Source organism: Nicotiana tabacum, chromosome 10 (assembly GCF_000715075.1).
Source record: "Nicotiana tabacum cultivar K326 chromosome 10, ASM71507v2, whole genome shotgun sequence".
NCBI classification, from domain to species: Eukaryota; Viridiplantae; Streptophyta; class Magnoliopsida; order Solanales; family Solanaceae; genus Nicotiana; species Nicotiana tabacum.
The window spans coordinates 114,590,413-114,610,798 of record NC_134089.1 but is presented as its reverse complement, the minus strand read 5'-3'; the positions used below and the strand labels follow the sequence as shown (position 1 = coordinate 114,610,798).

The 20,386-nt window shown below is 35.8% G+C and overlaps 2 protein-coding genes across 21 annotated transcripts; one reads left to right on the top strand and one right to left on the bottom strand.

Annotated features, from left to right (window-relative positions):
• Nucleotides 1-1,054: 1,054 nt before the first annotated feature.
• On the top strand, nucleotides 1,055-9,237 carry LOC107763356 (alpha-1,2-mannosyltransferase ALG9). Its single transcript, XM_016581833.2, has 10 exons — nucleotides 1,055-1,444; nucleotides 2,488-2,575; nucleotides 2,666-2,825; nucleotides 3,132-3,349; nucleotides 4,156-4,451; nucleotides 5,053-5,167; nucleotides 5,247-5,385; nucleotides 8,302-8,498; nucleotides 8,651-8,740; nucleotides 8,818-9,237. The coding sequence occupies exons 1-10, from the start codon at nucleotides 1,158-1,160 to the stop codon at nucleotides 8,947-8,949; spliced, it is 1,722 nt and encodes a 573-aa protein (XP_016437319.2). The 5' UTR covers nucleotides 1,055-1,157; the 3' UTR covers nucleotides 8,950-9,237.
• An 831-nt stretch (nucleotides 9,238-10,068) lies between these two features.
• Nucleotides 10,069-18,431, bottom strand: LOC107763358 (uncharacterized). Of its 20 annotated transcripts, none has more exons than XM_075223221.1 (9): nucleotides 16,896-18,431; nucleotides 16,616-16,689; nucleotides 14,743-14,881; nucleotides 12,878-14,550; nucleotides 12,072-12,222; nucleotides 11,642-11,926; nucleotides 11,391-11,562; nucleotides 10,628-10,706; nucleotides 10,069-10,534 (listed from the first exon to the last, which is right to left on the bottom strand). In XM_075223221.1, exons 4-9 carry the CDS (start codon nucleotides 13,402-13,404, stop codon nucleotides 10,306-10,308), a joined length of 1,443 nt encoding a protein of 480 aa, XP_075079322.1. In that variant the 5' UTR covers nucleotides 13,405-14,550; nucleotides 14,743-14,881; nucleotides 16,616-16,689; nucleotides 16,896-18,431; the 3' UTR covers nucleotides 10,069-10,305. The 20 variants fall into 20 exon arrangements, with proteins under 20 accessions (XP_075079322.1, XP_075079317.1, XP_016437340.1 ...); XM_075223216.1 differs by having other exon boundaries at nucleotides 12,878-16,431; nucleotides 16,868-16,978; nucleotides 17,586-18,431; XM_016581854.2 differs by lacking the exon at nucleotides 14,743-14,881 and having other exon boundaries at nucleotides 16,868-16,978; nucleotides 17,586-18,431.
• Between the last annotated feature and the right edge of the window lie 1,955 nt (nucleotides 18,432-20,386).

Here is a 20,386-nt window from a genome sequence, read left to right as displayed (position 1 = left end):
TACTAATTGCTAAATGAAAGACGGCCGAGTTCAGCAGTGTTAGCTTATTTTCAAGTTTTTATCTTTATGGCTAACCATTTCATTTTAAAATATAATTGGGACATTTACCCAAGAAATGGATAAAAATCGAAAGATCGAAGTGTGAGAATACAACTATCTATTTTAACTGTTGTACTTTTGAATTGCATGTAGAATGTGGCCAAAGATTGATAAATTTGACCCAAAAGAATCTATGATAACCATTAGCGGCGAAGCCAGGAATTTCCTCAAGGGTATTCATACTTGAAAGAAGGAAAAAAAATCCGACAAAGGGTGTTCGATATATATTATGTACTTCTAATATATGATATTTTACCAATATACGCAGTATAATTTTCCAACAAAGGGTGATCAATTGACCACCCTTACCAAAGTGTAGCTTCGCCCCTGATAACCATAATTAGAGCCAAGTCTAGCCATTAATTTAGTGAAATAATACGTATTTTGGTATTTCTAAAACCGAAATTACCCAATATATGATAAATTTGTACAATATGTTGAACAAGTGAACCTTATATAATGTAACAAAACAAGAAGAAAATAATCTACTCGTAACGAACACCTCAAATAAGTTATTGTTAATTTAGATGACGTCACATCTGAAATTTCGAACAAGTGATTTGTGATAGAGTAGTAGGTGTTTGTTACTTTAATCCAATAAAAATTTATTCGTCACAAATTTTGACCCAAAAAAAATAATTGAAACTTGTAATTGTATGCATGTCCTGACCCTTGTGTGATTATAAACCTTTTAAAACTTGCGGTGTTAAATATATCATAAACTCATAATATTTTTATGGTTAAAAATCTTCTCATTAAGAATACAACAGAGAGTGTAATGTTAATTATTATTTTTAAATATAAAAGTATATTGTTTTTTTGGAATGAATAATAAGAAATAGACAATAGCCAGTATATGGAAATTTTCAACCTATCATATGCAATTTAATAAAATAGGATATCACGTTTAGCTCAAACATGAGTTTAACTTCAAGAATAAGTAAGGGATCTCGTTGAACCGGACTCCCAAACGGTTCAAAACAACCGGAAGGCCGCTTATTGAACCAGAAGGAGAAGAAAGCACAAATTTTCAGAAAAGAGAGAAGCTAAGCAGTGAAATGGCTCTAGCGACGAGGCAGAGACGACCTTTACCGTCGGATCTTCGGGCGACGGCGTCATCGCCAACGACGTCGTATACAAAGGTGGATAAGCCGAAGAGATCGGATGGTGAAAATGAGGGCGTCGATAAAGGACTAGGTTGGCTTCTGCCGTTGATTTGCTTAGGGATGCTAAGGCACATGAGCGCTATGTCAAATATAATTCACGATTGTGATGAGGTGTTCAATTACTGGGAGCCTCTTCACTACTTGCTCTATAAGTCTGGTTTCCAAACTTGGGAGTACAGGTTCAACTTCTTCCATTACATAGCACTATATAGTCAAATGTTGTCTTTGGAATATCATATTTTAGCTGATGCGTAGCATTTTTGTTCAATGTCTCTAAAGTGATAATTTCTGGATCCATCAAACAAAGTCGATGTAGTATTAAGTGATATTCCTCTGTTCCATTTCATGTGGCACACTTTGTCTCAAAAAGAAGAGTTTAATTATATTACCATCAATGTAAACATTTTCTTGCACTATAAGGTCATCCAAAGGATATCTACATGTAATCCTCCTTAAACTGTGAGAGTAGTAATCTTGAAAATAAGAGAGATTACCTACTATAATAAGTAAAGGTGACCAGATGGTGTAAAAATTTCACTCCAAGAAGAGTGACACCTTTTTATATTTAGAAACATTTAACTTTAACTTTTCATTTTACCCTTAATGAGATGATTTATAACTATAAAAATGTTTATGGCTTGTTTTAGACCACAAATTTGAGACGTCTTTCTTTCGTTCTTAAATTAATAGTGCCGCATAAATTGAGACGGAGGGAGTACTTTATCTCTACTTGTGATATCTAAATATTCAAGTATGTACTTTACTTATAGTACCACATATTGTAGTTTAAATATTCATCCTTTGGTACATATGCCAAGACATATATTTTGGGATTGGCAGCAAGTGATTCATATAGAGGATACAAACTAGTAGTTTCGATTAAGGTTTAGTCATTGTTGTTACACATACATTAGGTTAGTAGTTGACAAGAGTCCTTTAATTTGGTTCAAGACTTGTGTGCTAATGTGGGGATAAGTGTGTGATCTAGAGAACCCATTGTTTGCCTTATTAGATGAATTATTTATAAGCAATTTGGTATTGAAATAACTCATGGCCAAATAGAGAGGAATGGTTACAAAGGAACCTTATAGCCGACCCCAACTTTGATTTGGATTGAAGCACAATTGATTGGTTGATGATATTAGTATGAACCCTTTTAGTAACTAGAGTTCACTTTGTTTTGATGGTACTTTTACAAAGTTGGGTAACATGTTATTTGCAGTTCGCAGTTTGCCTTGCGGTCATATCTTTATATCCTACTTCACAAACTGGTGGGTTGGCCTGCTTCATGGTGGTTTGGGGAGGAGAAGGTGAGATTGTTTTTGTTTCCAGAAATATTTCCCATCGTTAGTCATTTCATTTATTTGTTTCTCAAATTTCTCCATCTTTCAACATGTCAGGTGAGAGTATTATATGCTGTGAGAATCTTTCTTGCAGTGCTCTCTGTGATCAGCGATGCTGCTCTAGTCGTAGCCCTTTCCCGGAAGTATGGAAAGCGTCTTGCATCATATACACTCGCAATGCTATGCTTAGCAAGTGGTTGTTTCTTTGCTAGCACGAGTATGTTCTCTCGCTAGACTATATTTGAGGTTTCTCCTTTTTTGGTGGTAAACAATTAATGAAGCACAAGTATGTTCTTTCAGTGAACTGTATATGAGGTTTTCATTTTCTGGTGTTAAACAATTAATGATTTTTAAATTTTAGCTTTTTCTGTGTGCTTTCATACTATGTGTGATCTAGATATGCACTGGTGACTCCTTAATATTGGTTGCTAACACATCTGGTCTTGCTCACAACCTTCAACCACATGTACATTGGGTCTGTTTTTCTCATAATACTAAGGCCTATTATGTGTCCTTTGTACAGGTTTCCTGCCGAGTTCATTCTCAATGTATGCCATGTCTCTTTCTTCAGCACTATTCCTCTTTAATAAGCCTGCCATGGCACTTTCTGTTGCTGCCACTGGAGTGATTCTGGGCTGGCCGTTTTCGATCCTAGCTTTTCTTCCACTGACAATTTACTCACTGGTTAAGAGATTCAAATCTGTGTTTCTTACAGGTGTTGTCACATCTGTCATCCTTATGGTAAGTTTTGATCATATTAAGTCTCTTGTGATGTTGAGTTCTCGTGTTTCAAACTTAAAACTTGGGAAGTTTCCTTTAAAGGGAATCAAAATTATACATTTCCAACCTAAGTTACTCGGACACGGGTGCAGGTGTCCAACTGGGGGTGCGGATCTAGAGGTCAGATCCTTCAAGCTATAAATTTTAAGATCCGGGGATACGGATCCTAGTACAGGATCCGGCTAAAAATAATTCATAAAAATATAAAAATAAAAAGAATATCTCTAAATTATGAGAAATTTTGTGGAATGCTTACGTATAACTTGTAAAGCGTGAATTTATTTTTATTCTCAAGTTGTAGATAAGTAAATGATTGATTTCATAGATAAGGTATGCTATTTTCTTCAAATTTACCCTAGATTTGGTCCTGATTTCGTGAATCAAATTGTATCTCGTCTTGATACTTTCCGTCCATCATGGTGAAAGTACCCAAAATCGTTTGACCAGATCCGGTATGGATCCTATACCCACACCCATACTAGTGCCGTGTCAACACAGATGCGGCACCTAAACTGCCGTGTCGGAGCAACTTAGTTTCCAACATATGGAGTTATTCATGCTTACTGCGCAAGATGCAGGAAGATCGCCAACCAAATGTTCATGTTGCTAAACTTCAATATGCAAGTCCATCTTCCTAAATTGAAATTTCAAAATTCCACTTAACCTATTAGTTTGCCCGTTTTAGTGCTGCTGGCATGTTTTTTTCCCTCCCTGGAACACATATCTGTGCTGCCTGATGACTCGACTTGTTGTACAAATTGTTCTAGGTACTCTCACTTCTTGTTGACTACCGCTACTATAAGAGGTGGACATCCTCTGTTATCAACTTGATGGTATACAATGTTTTAGGGGGTGGTGAAAGTCATCTCTATGGTACTGAAGGGCCATCGTTTTATTTGAGGAATGGCTTTAACAATTTCAACTTCTGTTTTGTGTTTGCTCTACTGTTCTTAGCAATACTACCCATTGCTAAGAAGAAGTATGCTCCTGAGTTGTTGGTTGTTGTTTCACCTGTCTATCTCTGGATTGCCTTTATGTCCTTACAGCCGCACAAAGAAGAAAGGTTAGTCCTCTTCAATTTTTCTCCTTGCCACCAGACTATATATATGTATATATATATATATATAGAGAGAGAGAGAGAGAGAGAGAGAGAGCGAGAGAGAGAGATCATATATTACATGTCTACTTGTAGAGCTTCATGTGCCGCTGAAGATATAACAGAGGAAATAAGTATGTTTTCTGAACATGGCAAGGTAACATAGCAAATAACTAAAAGTCAGACTGAAATTGCTAGCTGAAAAGGTATTTTTGGTCAACATGCTCTACCAAAATCCTTTTTTAGGAAAAGTGGAGCTATATTTGGCTTCTTCAAATTTCTTATTTGCAGTACTATGCTGAAATTTCATCCATCAGGGATTTGTATGTCTGTTCGGGTTGTATGGAATCCACATATTAGCATTTAAATTTTGTCATTGTTCTTGATATCTGATGCATTAGCTTTTTTCACACGAAATGATAATTGCCCGGAAGATGCTAGTGTCATAAGGCAATCATGTTTGTAGCCAAGAAAGGTGTATCTATCTTTAACTGCATCTGAGATTGAAAGTTGTAACATGAGCTGTGAATTGGAATATGTAGCAACTCATAGTTTACTGCCTGTGCAGATTTCTGTACCCAATATATCCACTTATCTGTGTTGCTGCTTCTGCTGTGATTGAGAGCTTTCCTGATCTGTTCAGGGATAAGTATAATCCCAACGATACATCCGTCCTAGTTATGGTAATTTCCTATGCCCGAAGAGAAATTGTCAAGCTTCAATTTTCAGTGCCTATAGTATTCACTTGCTTTGCTTATGCAGATAGCAAAATTTCTCCGACCTCTAGCTCTTGGTTTGATTCTTTGTTCCTCCCATGCTCGGACATTTTCCCTTATTAATGGTTATTCAGCTCCTATTGAGATTTACAAGCATTTAGACTACTACGATGACGCTGGAACAGGTGAGTATTAGCCTGTTTAATGAAGAGTTGAATATCTGTTTGTTAGATTTTCATTTTTAGAATTTTTAAGACTCTGATGAATGGTGTAAAAATCTTGATGCATGAGTTAATTTTTTCCTGAGTATAACATGTCTTCTATGAGCCCGGCATTAAGATCTTTATTTGTTGGATTAAAAAGACCTTATAAAGTCTTGACTGAAAGACTTAAGAGGGTGGTAGGAAAACTAGTAGATGCTCAACAAATGGCTTTCATCAAAGGAAGACAAATAATAGATGCAGTGTTGATTGCTAATGAAGCTGTGGATTCAAGAATCAAAAAGAAAGAACCCGGAATCCTATGCAAACTAGATATTGAGAAGGCTTATGATCATGTCAACTGGAGCTTTCTACTGAAATTGTTAGAACAAATGGGTTTTGGGCAGAAATGGATCAGTTGGATGAAATTTTGCATATCTACTGTTACATTCTCCATTCTCATAAATGGATCTCCTGAAGGTTTCTTCCATGCACGCAGAGGTCTAAGACAAGGTGATCCTTTATCTCCCTTTCTATTCATTATAGTCATGGAAGGACTGAACAACATGATTAAAACGGCCAAAATAAATGGATGGATTAAAGGTTTCAAGGCTCACAGGAATAGGGCAAACACTCTAGAGATCACACATCTTCAATATGCTGATGATACTCTAGTCTTCTGTGACGCTGAAGAGGAGCAACTTAGGTTTCTAAAGATCATCTTGGTCTTATTTGAGGGAATTTCGAGACTACACATCAACTGGAGAAAGAGCCATATTTATCCCATTAATGAAGTTAATAACATGGAGCAACCGACACAGATAATGGGAGGAGAAGTAGGGTCTCTACCAACTGTATACCTTGGGATGCCTCTTGGTGCAAGATCCAAATCCAAAGAGATCTGGAATTCAGTCATTGAAAAGTGTGAGAATAAGCTGTCAAGATGGAAATCACAATACCTATCAATGGGGGGCAGGCTAGTTTTAATCAACTCAGTATTAGACTCACTTCCTACTTACATGATGTCTTTGTTCCCAATTCCTGACGGAATCATACAGAGACTGGACAAACTTCGAAGATCCTGGCAAGGGAATAAGGAGAAAAAGGTCTTCCATTTAGTTAAATGGAAGACCCTCACAATGGCCAAAAAACAAGGTGGTTTAGGAATAAGAAATTTGAAGAATCAAAGTAAGGCTCTTAGAATGAAATGACTATGGAAATATTCTCAAGAACCTCAAACTTTATGGAGCAAAGTGATCAAAGCTAAGTACGGTGAGGAAAATAACTGGGTGTTAAACAAAGTCAGCACATCATATGGAGTTAGTGTGTGGAAATCCATCAGAGAACTTTGGCCTATAATGAAGATTCACTCCTCCATAAGAGTGAACAACGGAAGGAACACATCATTGTGGAATGATAATTGGTTGGGACATGGAAGCCTAAAGGAAAGATACCCCGATATGTTTGGTTTGGCACAAAACCAGCATAGGACAGTAGCTGATATGTGGAGTTATCAAGGATGGGAACTCACTCTTAGAAGACAGTTGAATGACTGGGAGATAACAAGATTAGCTGACCTCTACAAAGAGCTGGAAGCATTTAAAGGATTACAGGAAGGGGTGGATTCACTTTGGTGGCAGAGGCACAACAGAGGGGTCTATCAGGTGAAGGATACATATAAGATTTTGAATCAAAATGATCTTCAGATAGATGCTTGGCCATGGAAGCACATATGGAGAACAAAGATTCCATATAAGGTAGCATGTTTCTCTTAGCTACTAGCAAAGGAGGCTGTATTAACCCAGGATAATCTCATAAAAAGAGGAATTTCACTGTGTTTAAGATGTTTCCTATGTGGGGAAAACGCTGAGATTGTTAGCCATTTATTTTCTACATTGCAAGATAACAGACCAACTATGGAAAATCTTTATTAGTCTTAGGGGTATTTCATGGACAATGCCATGCAGGATTAATGAAGTTCGTTATAGTTGGGAAGAAGCTGGTGCTGAAGCAACTAACAGAGATAGATGGAGGACTGTCCCGGCTTGTATCTGGTGGACAGTCTGGAGGAAAGGAATGCTAGATGTTTTGAAGATAGAAGCAACCCAGTACAGAAGATCAAACTCAATTGTATTCTTCTTTTTTGTTTTTGGTGTAAACAGATTTACACAGAAGATACATTGACAATCGTAGACATACTAGGATCTTGCTAGGTTGCACACCAGCACATCTACTTACCACCTACTTGTAAATTTAGGTTGTACTGATGACCTATGTATTGATGTTATTAATATATACAAAAGTTATCAATTAAAAAAAAGTCTTCTATGAGCCCGACATTAAGATCTTTATTTGTTGGATTAAAAAGACCTTATAATTGTTTCTTGAACTTATTTTTGTTGTATGAAGTATTTTTATCCAGTAACATTAGCAATACTGGATAAATGAGCAGATGAAAGGATTTCTCTTTTAAAATCTGATTTTTGGGAGCCAAAGGTGTCCTTTCTGGCATAGGGTTGAAATTGAATACCTGTTTTAATGATTTGAACCTAGATGAACTTATTAAGGAATAAAAGGGTGTTCAGGTCGAGATATGAGAGGTGATTTGCTGTTATCATGTGGTTCTCCATTTATCTGGTCAGTTAGCTAATCGCCCTTTAATATCAGCATTTGTCAAATGCGAGCAAAAACACTAAGGACATCTATGTGTGATATTTTCCATTTTAAAGTTACAGCTATGTTCTTTTTTCTCCATTTACTCTGTTCTTGCTAGATGCAGTGCATTTCAGGTGCTTTGTTTAGCATATGAGGCTGGACGCATGCTGCATCTTTTCATATTCTGAAAGATTCACATGCAGTATTCATTTCTCCATTATATTTTAAACTCCCCATGTGGTTCAGGTTCTGTCCTTTGCATTGGAAGTGAGTGGCACCGGTTCCCTTCTTCGTTCTTCATTCCTGATTACGTGGGCCAAGTTAGATGGTTGGATGATGGATTCACAGGCCTTCTTCCAATTCCATTCAATTCTAGCTTGGGTGGGACCTCGGCAGCACCATCTTACTTCAATAATAAGAACAAGGCATCAGAGGAGCAATATGTAAGCGGACAATTCCTATTATGTTTAACCAGAAACATGTCCATCTTTTACAGTTTGGCATATTAGGAAGTCTGTATTTTGTTTCTATTGTAGTGTACAATTTATATCAACTCGAGGATTACACTCAGCTTTGTTTGGTAATAATTTTACAGCTTACGGATCCTGAGCAATGCACTTTTCTGATAGAGCTGCAACTTCAACGGCCTTATCCTACACGAGGAAGTGACTTGTCTACCTGGGAGGTACTGGCTCATCCTCGTAAGCTTATCACTCTCTTACCATGCTGCATGTTATTGACTTGTAAGACTGTTGCCTGCAGATTGTTGCAGCACTTCCATATCTGGACAGGGAGTTATCTCCTCCATTGTACCGGTCGTTCTTTATTCCATATCACTGGCAGCAGAAGAATGTCTTTGGCCAGTACAGATTACTTAGGAGAATACCAAAGTGATTGCAGATGTACAAGCTGAATTTTCTGTTGTCCAGCAACTTTTTGACGTGCCTGAGCTATAGAAGTAGTTTAAAATTGAGTAGGTCACTTTTGTAGTCTGATACTAGCTAGTGGCTCTTGTAAGAGCAGCCAGTTGATTTTGGTAATTGGATCAAATCTTCCATTAGTTTGAAAGTCAGATTTTGTACTCTCCTTTTTTCAGTGTAGATTACACAGATGAATGCTTGAACTTTAATGTGGAAGCAAGATGTCAAAGTCTTTTATCGGCAGTAGACGAGCGTTCATGATTTGGAAACTGGGTTAGTTGAATTGATTTAAGCCATTTTGTCAAAGTAAACCTTTGTATAACCAACTCGTTATTGATTCAACAGTTTTAACTTGTTCAAATTTAAACTAAATATCACGGTTCTACAAAGCTGGACGGCAAAAGTTCGCTTAACGATTTGGGTTACTACTCTTTAAGTCTTTCTAGTGTTTGTGAATTGTGATGTTGACTAGTTGTCCCTTCAGATGAAAGAAAATTGAGTACTTGACTTCTTGGCAAGGTAGAAACGAATGTCCAGTTATATACGACCCTAACCAAGCTGAATCTGTTGGGTGGAAGAAATGAAGAATGCATTAACTGATGACTTGATTGAAATAACTCGAATGACAATAAGGTCATGAGTGAAGTAATTTAATTTGATGATCTTTTCTATCTGACATGGGGTGCCATATATCTCCAACAGTACAATTTTGTTAATGGGGAGGGCTAGTAAACTACAATTAGTAGGGAAGCAAACATGTTATTATGTGTATGTTGCATGATCATGACTCTTTCCAAATATACTGCTAGTAGTAGTGGCCGAAAGAACACCAACAGATTATAAAGTCGCAACTCACGGAAATGCCTTAACCACAAAATTCGTAAGGTCAGGCAAATGCTCATATATAAATTAGTAGGTTAGCAAATGATTGGCCAATGGCTCCATTGCCTCATTCTGACATCATTTATCAACTGGCAGAGCTGACACCAAAAGTAGGAAGCAAACCAAGGAGAAACAAAAGTTTAGGGGGTATAACAAAAATTTATTGATGTCTATTCAACTGAGTAACATGTTTTGGAACTCAACCAAGAAGTAGAAAATCAACTTGCATTTCTTCTGATATACTACTTCTTGCCAAAACTGATAGTCATGAGTCATGACATCTATCCTAAATCCTTTCAAGTTCAAGTTCAAAAATTCGAAAAAGAACTCAAAAGAAAAGAGCCTCCCCTAATCAATCTATGTGGTCAAACAAACGGTACATTAAGTAGGTTAGTGAACAACTGGTCAAATGAGCTTTATTGGAGTCTTATGATCAATCAAAGATAAACTACAAACTTGCGAAGCTGATACCAAAATTCTGGCTAGGACCGCTACTGGAAGTCATCCTTGTGACATTGGCACCTAGACCCTGAAGTTTCATCTCCAAACTTTCATAGCCCCTATCTACATGGGAGATTCCACTGATTTCAGTACATCCTTCAGCAGCTAGACCCGCCAAAACCAATGACATCCCCCCACGCAAATCTGTTGCAATAACTTGAGAACCACATAGTGGACTAGCAAAAGGTCCATATACGAATATAAATCAATTTCCCAATACTCAGTTGAATAAATTGTTTCAGGAAATCAATCAAGAACTAGAGACTTACCTTGCATTTCCCTTCCCAAAAACTAATGCTGTGCTTCCACAAACCTGAATTTTAGCTCCAAATTTCTGCAGCTCTGTTACTGCACAGAAGAAGATCATGAAACAACACTTGAAGAAAAATTTAATTAAAATAATCAGTGGAAAAGACATCAAACATTTTCTATGCATTCTGACCAGATATTCTAAGACAATCATGTGAGATGACTCAGATTCTACGGAGAAAACATAAACCGCATCCCTGATTGGTGAATGCAAAGCACCAGAATAAGAGAAAGGGGATGAAATACATGTGTCAGAGTACAGTGGCCAAAGAAAAATAAGACAGAATAGAATCTTGAGCACACTGTTCTTGCTAAAAATTTGTAGTACATTTGGAAAGAGTCATGATCATGCAACATACACATAATAACATGTTTGCTTCCTCGATAAAGAGATCAATGTTGATTCCAATAGCTGCTCAAAGTAGAATTATTAGCCGAAGTACAAACTTAAAATTACCAAAGCAATTGGGGTTTCATGATTCCAAGTAGTTCTCAAGAAAGATGGAAATCAACACAATGAGTTGCAGTTAGCAGTCACATTTTATTTGAGCAGTACAGTGGTATATTTACTAGGGGGTCAAGTAGAATGACAAGTCAATAATCCAGATTGTAGAATGACTTCTACAGGGATAAACTTCCGACATGAGCTATGCAGGTGATTTTTGAAACAACTAGACTGTAGACAAACAACCAAAGTAGCTGCGCATCATAATTATCACATACCATGGCTCATACGATTTTCAAAGACAGTTTCCTCAATAACGCTTATGCCTTTGCATGTCGAAAGCAATGCCATTGTCAGAGGCTGGAGATCTGTCGGAAATCCAGGAAATGGACGCGTCTTGATACTGAACCCTTGCAAATTGTCTCCAGTTGCCCCAGGTACTGCTGAAAGCTGGTCTCATGAACCAAATTATCATAAGAAGATGTGCACGAGATGGAAGAAAATTAAGACATTAGCACATTTCCTATACCTCCAAAGTGTCATCACTAAGATGTAATATTTTACAACCAGCACGTGAAAGCTTGTCTAATAAAGAAGTCAAATTGCTGTAAATGACAGGCGACATTGAGATATGTGATCGAGTAATAGCAGCAGCTAACATATAAGTTCCGGCTTCAATCCTGTCGGGCATTATACTATACTCAGAACCATACAGCCTTCTCCTTCCACTAATATACAGTGTGTCTGTTCCTGCTCCTTCCACAGCTGCCCCACAATTTGTCAAGAAGCCAGCAAGGTCAATGATCTCTGGTTCCTGCATCGTACATATCAAAGTACAACAATTTAAAAAAAATGCTCGGTGCATTTCAGAATGAAGGGCTAATAATAAAGATTACAGATTTTTAGATAGGAACTTCAAGTAACTGTCATAGAAGTTGAAAGACAATACACTTTCATACTTGTGCTGCATTTGAGATTACAGTATTTCCCTCAGCCAAACATGCTGCCATCATAAGAGTTTCTGTTGCTCCTACGCTGGGGCAGTCAAGTCCAAAGCTTGCACCAGTCAAACCTTTACCATTTGATACATGTGCTTGCACTTTTCCATCCCTATGTGGACTCACAAAGTTAATCACTACTCATTCTGAAGAAACTCACATGCTATCAGTACTATGACACAATCAAATTGAAAACATTGGACTTAATACCATGTCAAAAAGCTTAAAGAAAACTCCATAAAGACTAAATCCAACAGTCTCTAAGGAGGCCAGTTCAGTTTCAAATGGTAGTGTCACGAGTTCCAATTTAAGTCTCTAGTTGGACCTTTCTGCCGGTAAGAACTTATCGCACCCAGTGTTACACCAAACCAATAAATACAATAGAATATGTCTGGCATACACACTTATGTTTGACTCTCACTTTAATTTGTAAGTTGTAACTTGTGACTACTCCCACTGTCTCAGTTTATGTGGCACTGTTTAGATTTTAACTCAAATTTTTTAAATTCTGAGCGTGAATTTGACATGGAATCTTTTAATTTTTTCAAATAAAATTTATATCTTTGAAAACTACATAAAAAGTACTACTATAAGTCACATATTTAAAAAGCATATACAAAAAATTGCAGTAAAAGAAAAATTTATTTGGCTCTCGAAATTCCAAAGGTGCCACATAAATTGGGGCTTAGGCACTAAGGTTAAATTGCTTATTTTGGTGTAAACACCTTGTGTGAAAAACATAATAGAAAATCAATGAGTTCACCAACCTCAACTCAACTGTAGCACCAAGAGCTTGGAGACCATGAATATAAAGATCAATAGGCCGAGTTCCAATGTCACACCCACCAGGTAACCCAACAGTAGCCTCACCAAATCGAGCCAATAATGGCCCTAACACAAAAAAGCCACCTCTAAGTTTCCGAATTTCAGCCGAATCAGGCTCTACAGACAGAAGTCCATCAGTATTAACCACTATTTCTCCATTAAAAGTCATAAGTTGAGCACCGAGAGACTCCAAGATTGAAGCCATAGTTCTAGTATCTGATAAACAGGGTACATTTTTAAGGTTTGAAGATCCAGAGCAGCAAAGGGTAGCTGCAAGAATAGGTAAAGCTGAGTTCTTGGACCCACTAATGCTGACATGGCCAGAGAGTGTGGACCCCCCATTGATAATTAGTTTTGGATCTTGAATGGGAGTTTTGGGAGGAGAAGAGAGTTGTTTAGGGTCCTGGAATAAGCAAGCGCGGGTATTTGGAGGAAGGTCATATCGGAGAGGATTGAACTTAGAAGCCATTGAATTGAATGAGAGAAGCAAGAAGTAGTAATGAAGATTTTAGTTGAAAAGACAAAGAGACACAGAGATCTGGAAAGGCGGTGGGAGTTGAAGTTTTGAAGAGAACGGCTGACTTGCTATTTTTAGGCAAAATAGAACACGACACACACTTTCCTCTTTTGGTAAACTAAATTGACTTGGAGTAATTAAATTTCTTTTTTAATTAGTGGTAAAAACTTGAGTTTTCTTTGTCTTTATGTTATTACTAGATGGGATTGGCCCGGGGTTTTTAATTAGAGCGTGTTTTATTTCGATAAATACTGTTTGATAGCGTAAATAGTGATATGGTAACTCTTGCTTAAAAAGTATTGCTTTGTGATGAAGATAAAAATCACTTGTAAGATTAGTTAACATTGCTCAAGCAAGAACACTTGCAAGACATAAGAATTTCTGCATTTTATCATTGCAGAAATAAAACTAACATCTTTATGCTTTTTGCCACATGAGATAGTATTTCCTAAGCAATGAAAAAACATGTCAGCATATGAATGGAGTTGGTATCTTCTCTGCTGAAAGTATAGCAGTGTATACTTGCTAATGGGTTGAGAGATGGTTGCGATAAAATGAAAGAATGGAATAAGCAGAAAAGCTCGTTACTCTTTTCGAGCGGCAGAACAAACACTTCCAATTATAGTATGTTTCACTTTGACAAATACTATTTCACAGTACAAAAAGTACAATATTCAGTTGAAGTACATGTATTTTATGTTATGGTCACGGAATAAACCCCATATTGCTCATGTAATGCATATCCATGTGTTGATCTCCACTCATTTTCTTCAACTTTCCAATTTTGCACTGAAAAAGGAAATCTAAACAGGGTGTTAATAATGAGAGAAATTAAGTGAAGAATAAATTACAAAACGCTCCTTCATTTGCTCTTTTCACCAATTGCACTTTATTTCCTCATAAATCACATTTTAGAGATAATGCCAACATCTGAAGAGGCGTCATTTGGGATTACACACATAAAAATGTATTCTCATTGATCAAAAGATAAGTATTTTATTAATAATAACTACTGAAAAAGTGTAGGATATCCAGGCACGGTCAGACATTCAATTCTCCAACTTCTTCCTCCAAGCAAGACGGATTCCATTTTGGACTCTGGAAACAAAATCATCAAAGGTTTTAGTTTCCTGCAAGTTGTAAGTCGACTCAATCGACAATACAACATGGTGGGTCTAACGGGACAAATGAAGCTGTATTGCGAAAAAAAGAATATATAAACCAGGAAATTTATTCAATCTTTAAGAAAATGAAACCACACCTCAACTAAGCTCAGTCAAAATTCCTTACCAAAAAATGCACTAAGAAACCACAAACCCAACATTTATGAAATTATAGTATCACGGGCTTGCAACGCAAGAAAAAAACCTGATCCTTGTCCACTAAGACTGCTCGGACACCTTCAGCAAAGTCACTCTGTAGAACAGATCTTATAGCAATGCGATATTCAGTATTCGAAAGGAAGAATTATTTATTTTTCATTGATTAGTCATAAGCCTTCACTAATGAAAGCATTCTTAATGCATTCCAAGTGTAACTATTTCTTACAAAAGCATAAAAGAATATTTGTAGTGCATAAAGCAAAAAAGAAGAATAGGAGATCTATAAATACTGCAAAACACCAGAATAACCACAGTATTAACATTTGTTCTGTTTCGATGGTATCTAAAGAAAACTTGCCAAGTTGGTACCTTATAGTCGTAACAAGATATTTTCATCAGACCAATTCCATTCCACGTCTAGTAAAAATTGAAACCATATTTCAGATTGTGAGAAGAAAAACTTTACATGACAGATAAACCATTTACTATTAGCACAAACATGGACAACCTGCATATGCTCTTTCTTTTACAGTTAGGGGTCGTTTGGTAGGGTGCATAAGAATAATGCTGAATAGGGTGTATTAGTAATGCTGGTATTAGTTATGCTGGTATTAGTTATGCTGACATATTTCTTATCCATTGTTTGGTTTGATTATTAAAGCATTGCATAATTTCTAAAAGAATTGTTTGTTTACAAAAATGCCCTCAAAACCAGTCCATCACTCTAACTTTTTGAAAGAAACATATGTTTAGAAATGTTTTTATATGAAAAAATTTTAAAAAAATTATTTGATTTGTCTACCTATATTGTAATATAGAACCAAATATTTATTTATAAAAAACGAAATATGCTAACTATTTATTTATTTACTAGAAAAATAATTTTATTTCTCACTATTTGAATTATTTTATACTTGCATTAATATATTAACTAGCATATTTTAATCAAGCATAAATTTTGAAGGCCAATTTTGTCTTTAACTAAGCTAATGCATGCATTAAAACCCATTGCATTGCTAATACCATTGTTTTCTATGCATTAGTTATGCATAGGATAATACCAAATAGGATGTATAACTAATGCTTGCATAACTAATGCATAGGCTCAAAATGTCTGCCAAACAAGGTATTATTAATACACAAAGCTAATGCATGCATTATTTTATCTAATGCATTCTACCAAACGACTCCTTAGAATCATGAGTAATTCCTAACTGCATGGTGGTAAAAATAAAATATAGCCTGATAGAATTTTTTTTTTCTTAAGTAAACACTATTATAAAAAGAAAATAAATTATGAAACATATGTTCTTAAACAAGTCAGCAGTTTGAAAACAAGACAAAAGTTAATCAACCTAATGGAGACCATCTTCATCATTTCTAGTAAAAGAAGTTGGATAGAAATCACTCACATGAATGCATAAATAGACATGAGAAAATATAGGGATTTAAAATGGTAGAACCAAACCGGACCTTCTTCATTCGTTCATATAGAAATGATGGTTGCGACAAAATGAAAGAATGGAGTAAGCAAAAAAAGCTCATTACTCTTTTTGAGGGGCAGAACCAAATTGATGCACATATTGAAAACTGAATAAAATGTCCTAACGTTTCATTCCGATCAATGTCAGAATTGTTATCAAGTGCCTCAAGGCAACTGCAATGGAGTCGGAAATATAAACTACATTAAAGACGGCTCTTTTTTGACACAAATACATAACATGTGCAAAACACAATGATTTAGTCCTTTACAACCAAAGAATACTCTGTGCTATAATGATGAAACATCAACAACAAAGGGATTTATTAATCGATAGTAAAGCTAAAGGATGAAATAGTACCTTATGACATCCTGCTTGACTTTGATGATTTCTCTAAGCATTTGCCAAAAGTATGGACTCAAGACATTTTTTTCCTGTGCAAACAAACCGGAGATGAAGTTGAAGTATGACCAAGCGATTATTGGAGATAAGATCATGAAAAAACAAAAGAGCATGTCAAATAAAGAAAAGCTAATTGAGACACCTATAGAGATATAGGAAAGGGGAGAAAAGGAAATAATAAAAGGACAGAGATTTAAGAACTTGACAAACTGGATATTCCACCAGATTAACAATGGACCTTCCACCAAAGTCTTTAACATTTTGATCATCTTGAAGTCCCAGGAGGCCATCGTCTTTGAGAAACTGTTGATACTGATGACACTTGAATTGATCCATGAAACCACAAAATTCTTTGTTAATCTCCTTGCACAATAGATTCAACTTATTATCATTCAAGCATAGAACAACTAAATACTAATCCTTTGTAGATGGATAGGAAACCATTTTAATACATTCAACATCTAATCACCAGATACTTGAAACCAAAACTCAGTTAACTCATTCCCCAGTATTTAGAAGATATTCTTACAAAGTCACTCTATGGCTCCAAAATTGAGTATATCTTGCGGCATATAAGGAGCCTATGACATGTACACTCCAACAAAAGACGGAGCATTAAGAATTAGTAAATTGTTAATATGGAAAAGAAAAACAATTCTTAAATATGGGAAGGGTTTAGAATCTCTTTAATTAGGAGTAGGAATTGCCTTCTTTTTCTTTTTAGATAGCTTGTAAACCCTGTTTAAAACTCAACATGCTTAGGGAACAATCAAGCAATTCTATTCGCAAAGTATCTAATTTTATTTCTTCTTTACATCAACTCCGAACATAAGCTCATCGAATTTTGTTTCCCTCTCCTAACAAGAATCCTGAAACAAAATAATCAGTCACCAATATGAAGGAGAAGAAATAGAACAGTAAAACTAACCTTTCAACCATGTGACTATCTTTGAACTGCGGAAAACTTAGGAAAAAACTCAAATTTTATGTTAAAAGTACCATTTTATATTCCAAAAATTCATATTTAATTTACGAAAATAAAAATCATAGTAAAATAACAAGGGTTAAATGATAAAGAAGGACAAGACAGATGAACATTGAAGAAAGTGAAGAGGGTGAAGCAGAGCAAAATTATGGTAAAATAGAGATGGCACTGCGGTGGAGTGCAAATGTTTCAGTCCATGAGATGAGTCTCAAAAAAATAAAAACTAATGAGCTGGGAACCCCCAAAAAAAGAAGAACAAAATCTGAAAGCAGAATGACTAATTTTAATTTTAAATCAAATAATGATTATTGTCTAAATAAACGCCTGCCAAATCAAGACCGGAGATGAAGCTTCGCATTACAGATATGAAGTAAACTTTGCAATTCGTTTACTTTGATGAAAAGAGGCTAGAGCGGCGAGGAACCACAACCGAAACCCAATTTCTCCTCCCAGAAAGCTTTCACAGATTGATTAAGCTATGAATACAAAGTAGTGCAAAATCCACAGGGGAATGGAATTGTCAGCAACGCATGTAGCGGTGACTGCTGAGTAAGCGTAAAATGACACTAACAGACACAATTTAGTACAGAGTTGCATGTGAAGTGACGAAAATAACCCTCTGTCGGCAAGCAGGGATGTCGACGGCGAGCTGCTTCTACGCTCTTCTATATAGTAGGAAAGGAACTATTTGATTTGATACCAAGTTTGAGAAAGAAGATTGGCTGAATACATGGGTAGCCCCTTAAACTTGCCCTTTTTTCTCACTTGCGTATTGTTTGGATGCTTGTTACCCATTGTATTGTATTTTAGTGTAAAACTGATTATATTATATTATTAAATTCATTATTCCAAAATAATAAAAAGTCTTATTTTATAAAATAATTAAATTGGTATGGTAGAATTGTTCCGTATTTCTTTTTCCAATTACGCCCTCACCAATTATTCTATATTTTAATTTTACCCTTTACCCTATTATTTTTATTATACTTCACCCAACTATGTACTTTGCCTCCATCCCTCTGCCGTTTATTTTTTTGGTTAGTTTTCCCTCTCTTTTTTTCTGTATTTTTATCTCATCTATGATCTTTGCAAACTTTTTGCTAAAAATTTACATATATAATTTGCTTAGGCTTTTGCCATTCCAAACTACAGGAACTGAAGGTCCGTTGTTCTCTGTTTTGATTGGGCTATAAACTTTTTTTTTGTATGAAACCAATTTGGTGCTTTCATTACTATGGTAGAATGATGATTCCCTGTGAGGAAGATGGGAAACTCAAATAAATAAATTATTTTTATGAGTAGTTCTTAATAAGTATCGTATTTAAAATAATTAAGAATATTTTAGTAAATATAACAGTACAGTACAATATAATACAGTCAAACCAAATAATAAAGATGTTATTTAATAACAGCAAACGATACAATCTATCCAAATGTTGTATCAATCAAAATGATACAATACAACACATTATAAAACAGTGTGTTACATCGAGCTTAAAAATGCGTGTATCAATTAGGCCACCGCGTTACGGGCGTCACATTAAGGGTAGTTTGGTATGAGGTATAAGAAGGTATAGGGGTCATATAAAAGTTTAATACCACCTTAATACTCTGTTTGGTTAACAAACTAGGTATAAGTTATCCCGGTGTTAATTTTAACGTTGGGATAACTTATACCTTATAGAAGGTGGGGTAATTAGCACTGGTATAACTTATACCTTCTTCTTAAAAATTATGCAATTGTCATTCTTAATACAACATACCAAACAATGAATAAACAACAATCCCAGCATAACTTATCCCAATATAACTTATACCGGCATAACTTATACCGGTATAAATCGTATTCCAACCAAACGACCCCTAAATGTTTATTTTAAGTTGAGATGATTTATAGCCACACAAATACCTATGGTTAGTTATGCTAGGAATGTTGTTTATCTGTTGTTTGGTACGTTATATTAAAAATAACAATTACATAATTTTTTTAAAAAATGTATAAGTTATACCGATGTTAATTACCCCACCTTCTATAAAGTATAAGTTATCCCGGTATTCTAATGTTAAAATTAATACCGGAATAATTTATACATGATTTACTGACCAAACAAAATATTAAGGTGATATATTCATGTTATTACTACTATTTGATTTGATACGAAAGAAGATTTCTATTTATGTGCGTGGAAGCTGTAGCGTGAAGTAGTGTCATACTGCCATTAAAAGTTTTCCGCTGAGCTGGCATAGTGCGTGCACTACACAAATTCAGAGAGCGTGAGAAGCTAGAATTTTTTATTTTTCAAAATTTTCTCCATCCATCTCTCTCTAGCAGGATCACCAGAGAACCTTCCCCGAAGCATGGCCGGAGAAATACCTCAGACCTTTTTCTATCATGCCAGCCTTTCCCCTCCCTCATGTTCCCTCCATGGCCGATCATCAGTGACCGCCCTCTTTTTTCTCCAGATTTGAAAAGAAAAGGACACATCATATGAAAAACTCCATTAACAAATCAACGCAGTTCAACAAAATAGAAAAAGAGACTCCGTTTCCATGTTTTCACCGGAAGCGAGTCTATTCTTCATAAAAGAACTCAAAATAGAAAGAACCCCATTTATCTACATCATCTGCGTGTAGCTCACTCCTTTTATATTTCCGGTTGGATGTGAGAGAAGTGTTTAATTGACAAATTATTTTTGAGATTAAGCGTTCAATACGTACAAGTGTTAGTATAGGTGTCTAAGCGG

Excerpts from the sequence above, each read along its gene's own strand:
- LOC107763358 (XM_075223211.1), bottom strand. The coding sequence starts at position 13,404 with ATGGCTTCTAAGTTCAATCCTCTCCGATATGACCTTCCTCCAAATACC. Across the intron at positions 11,563-11,641 it reads TTAGTGATGACACTTTGGAG|CTTTCAGCAGTACCTGGGGC; the intron begins GTATAGGAAATG and ends TCATGAGACCAG. Across the intron at positions 10,707-11,390 it reads TGAAAATCGTATGAGCCATG|TAACAGAGCTGCAGAAATTT; the intron begins GTATGTGATAAT and ends TCTTCTGTGCAG.
- LOC107763356 (XM_016581833.2), top strand. The coding sequence starts at position 1,158 with ATGGCTCTAGCGACGAGGCAGAGACGACCTTTACCGTCGGATCTTCGG. Across the intron at positions 3,350-4,155 it reads TCACATCTGTCATCCTTATG|GTACTCTCACTTCTTGTTGA; the intron begins GTAAGTTTTGAT and ends AAATTGTTCTAG. Across the intron at positions 4,452-5,052 it reads CAGCCGCACAAAGAAGAAAG|ATTTCTGTACCCAATATATC; the intron begins GTTAGTCCTCTT and ends CTGCCTGTGCAG.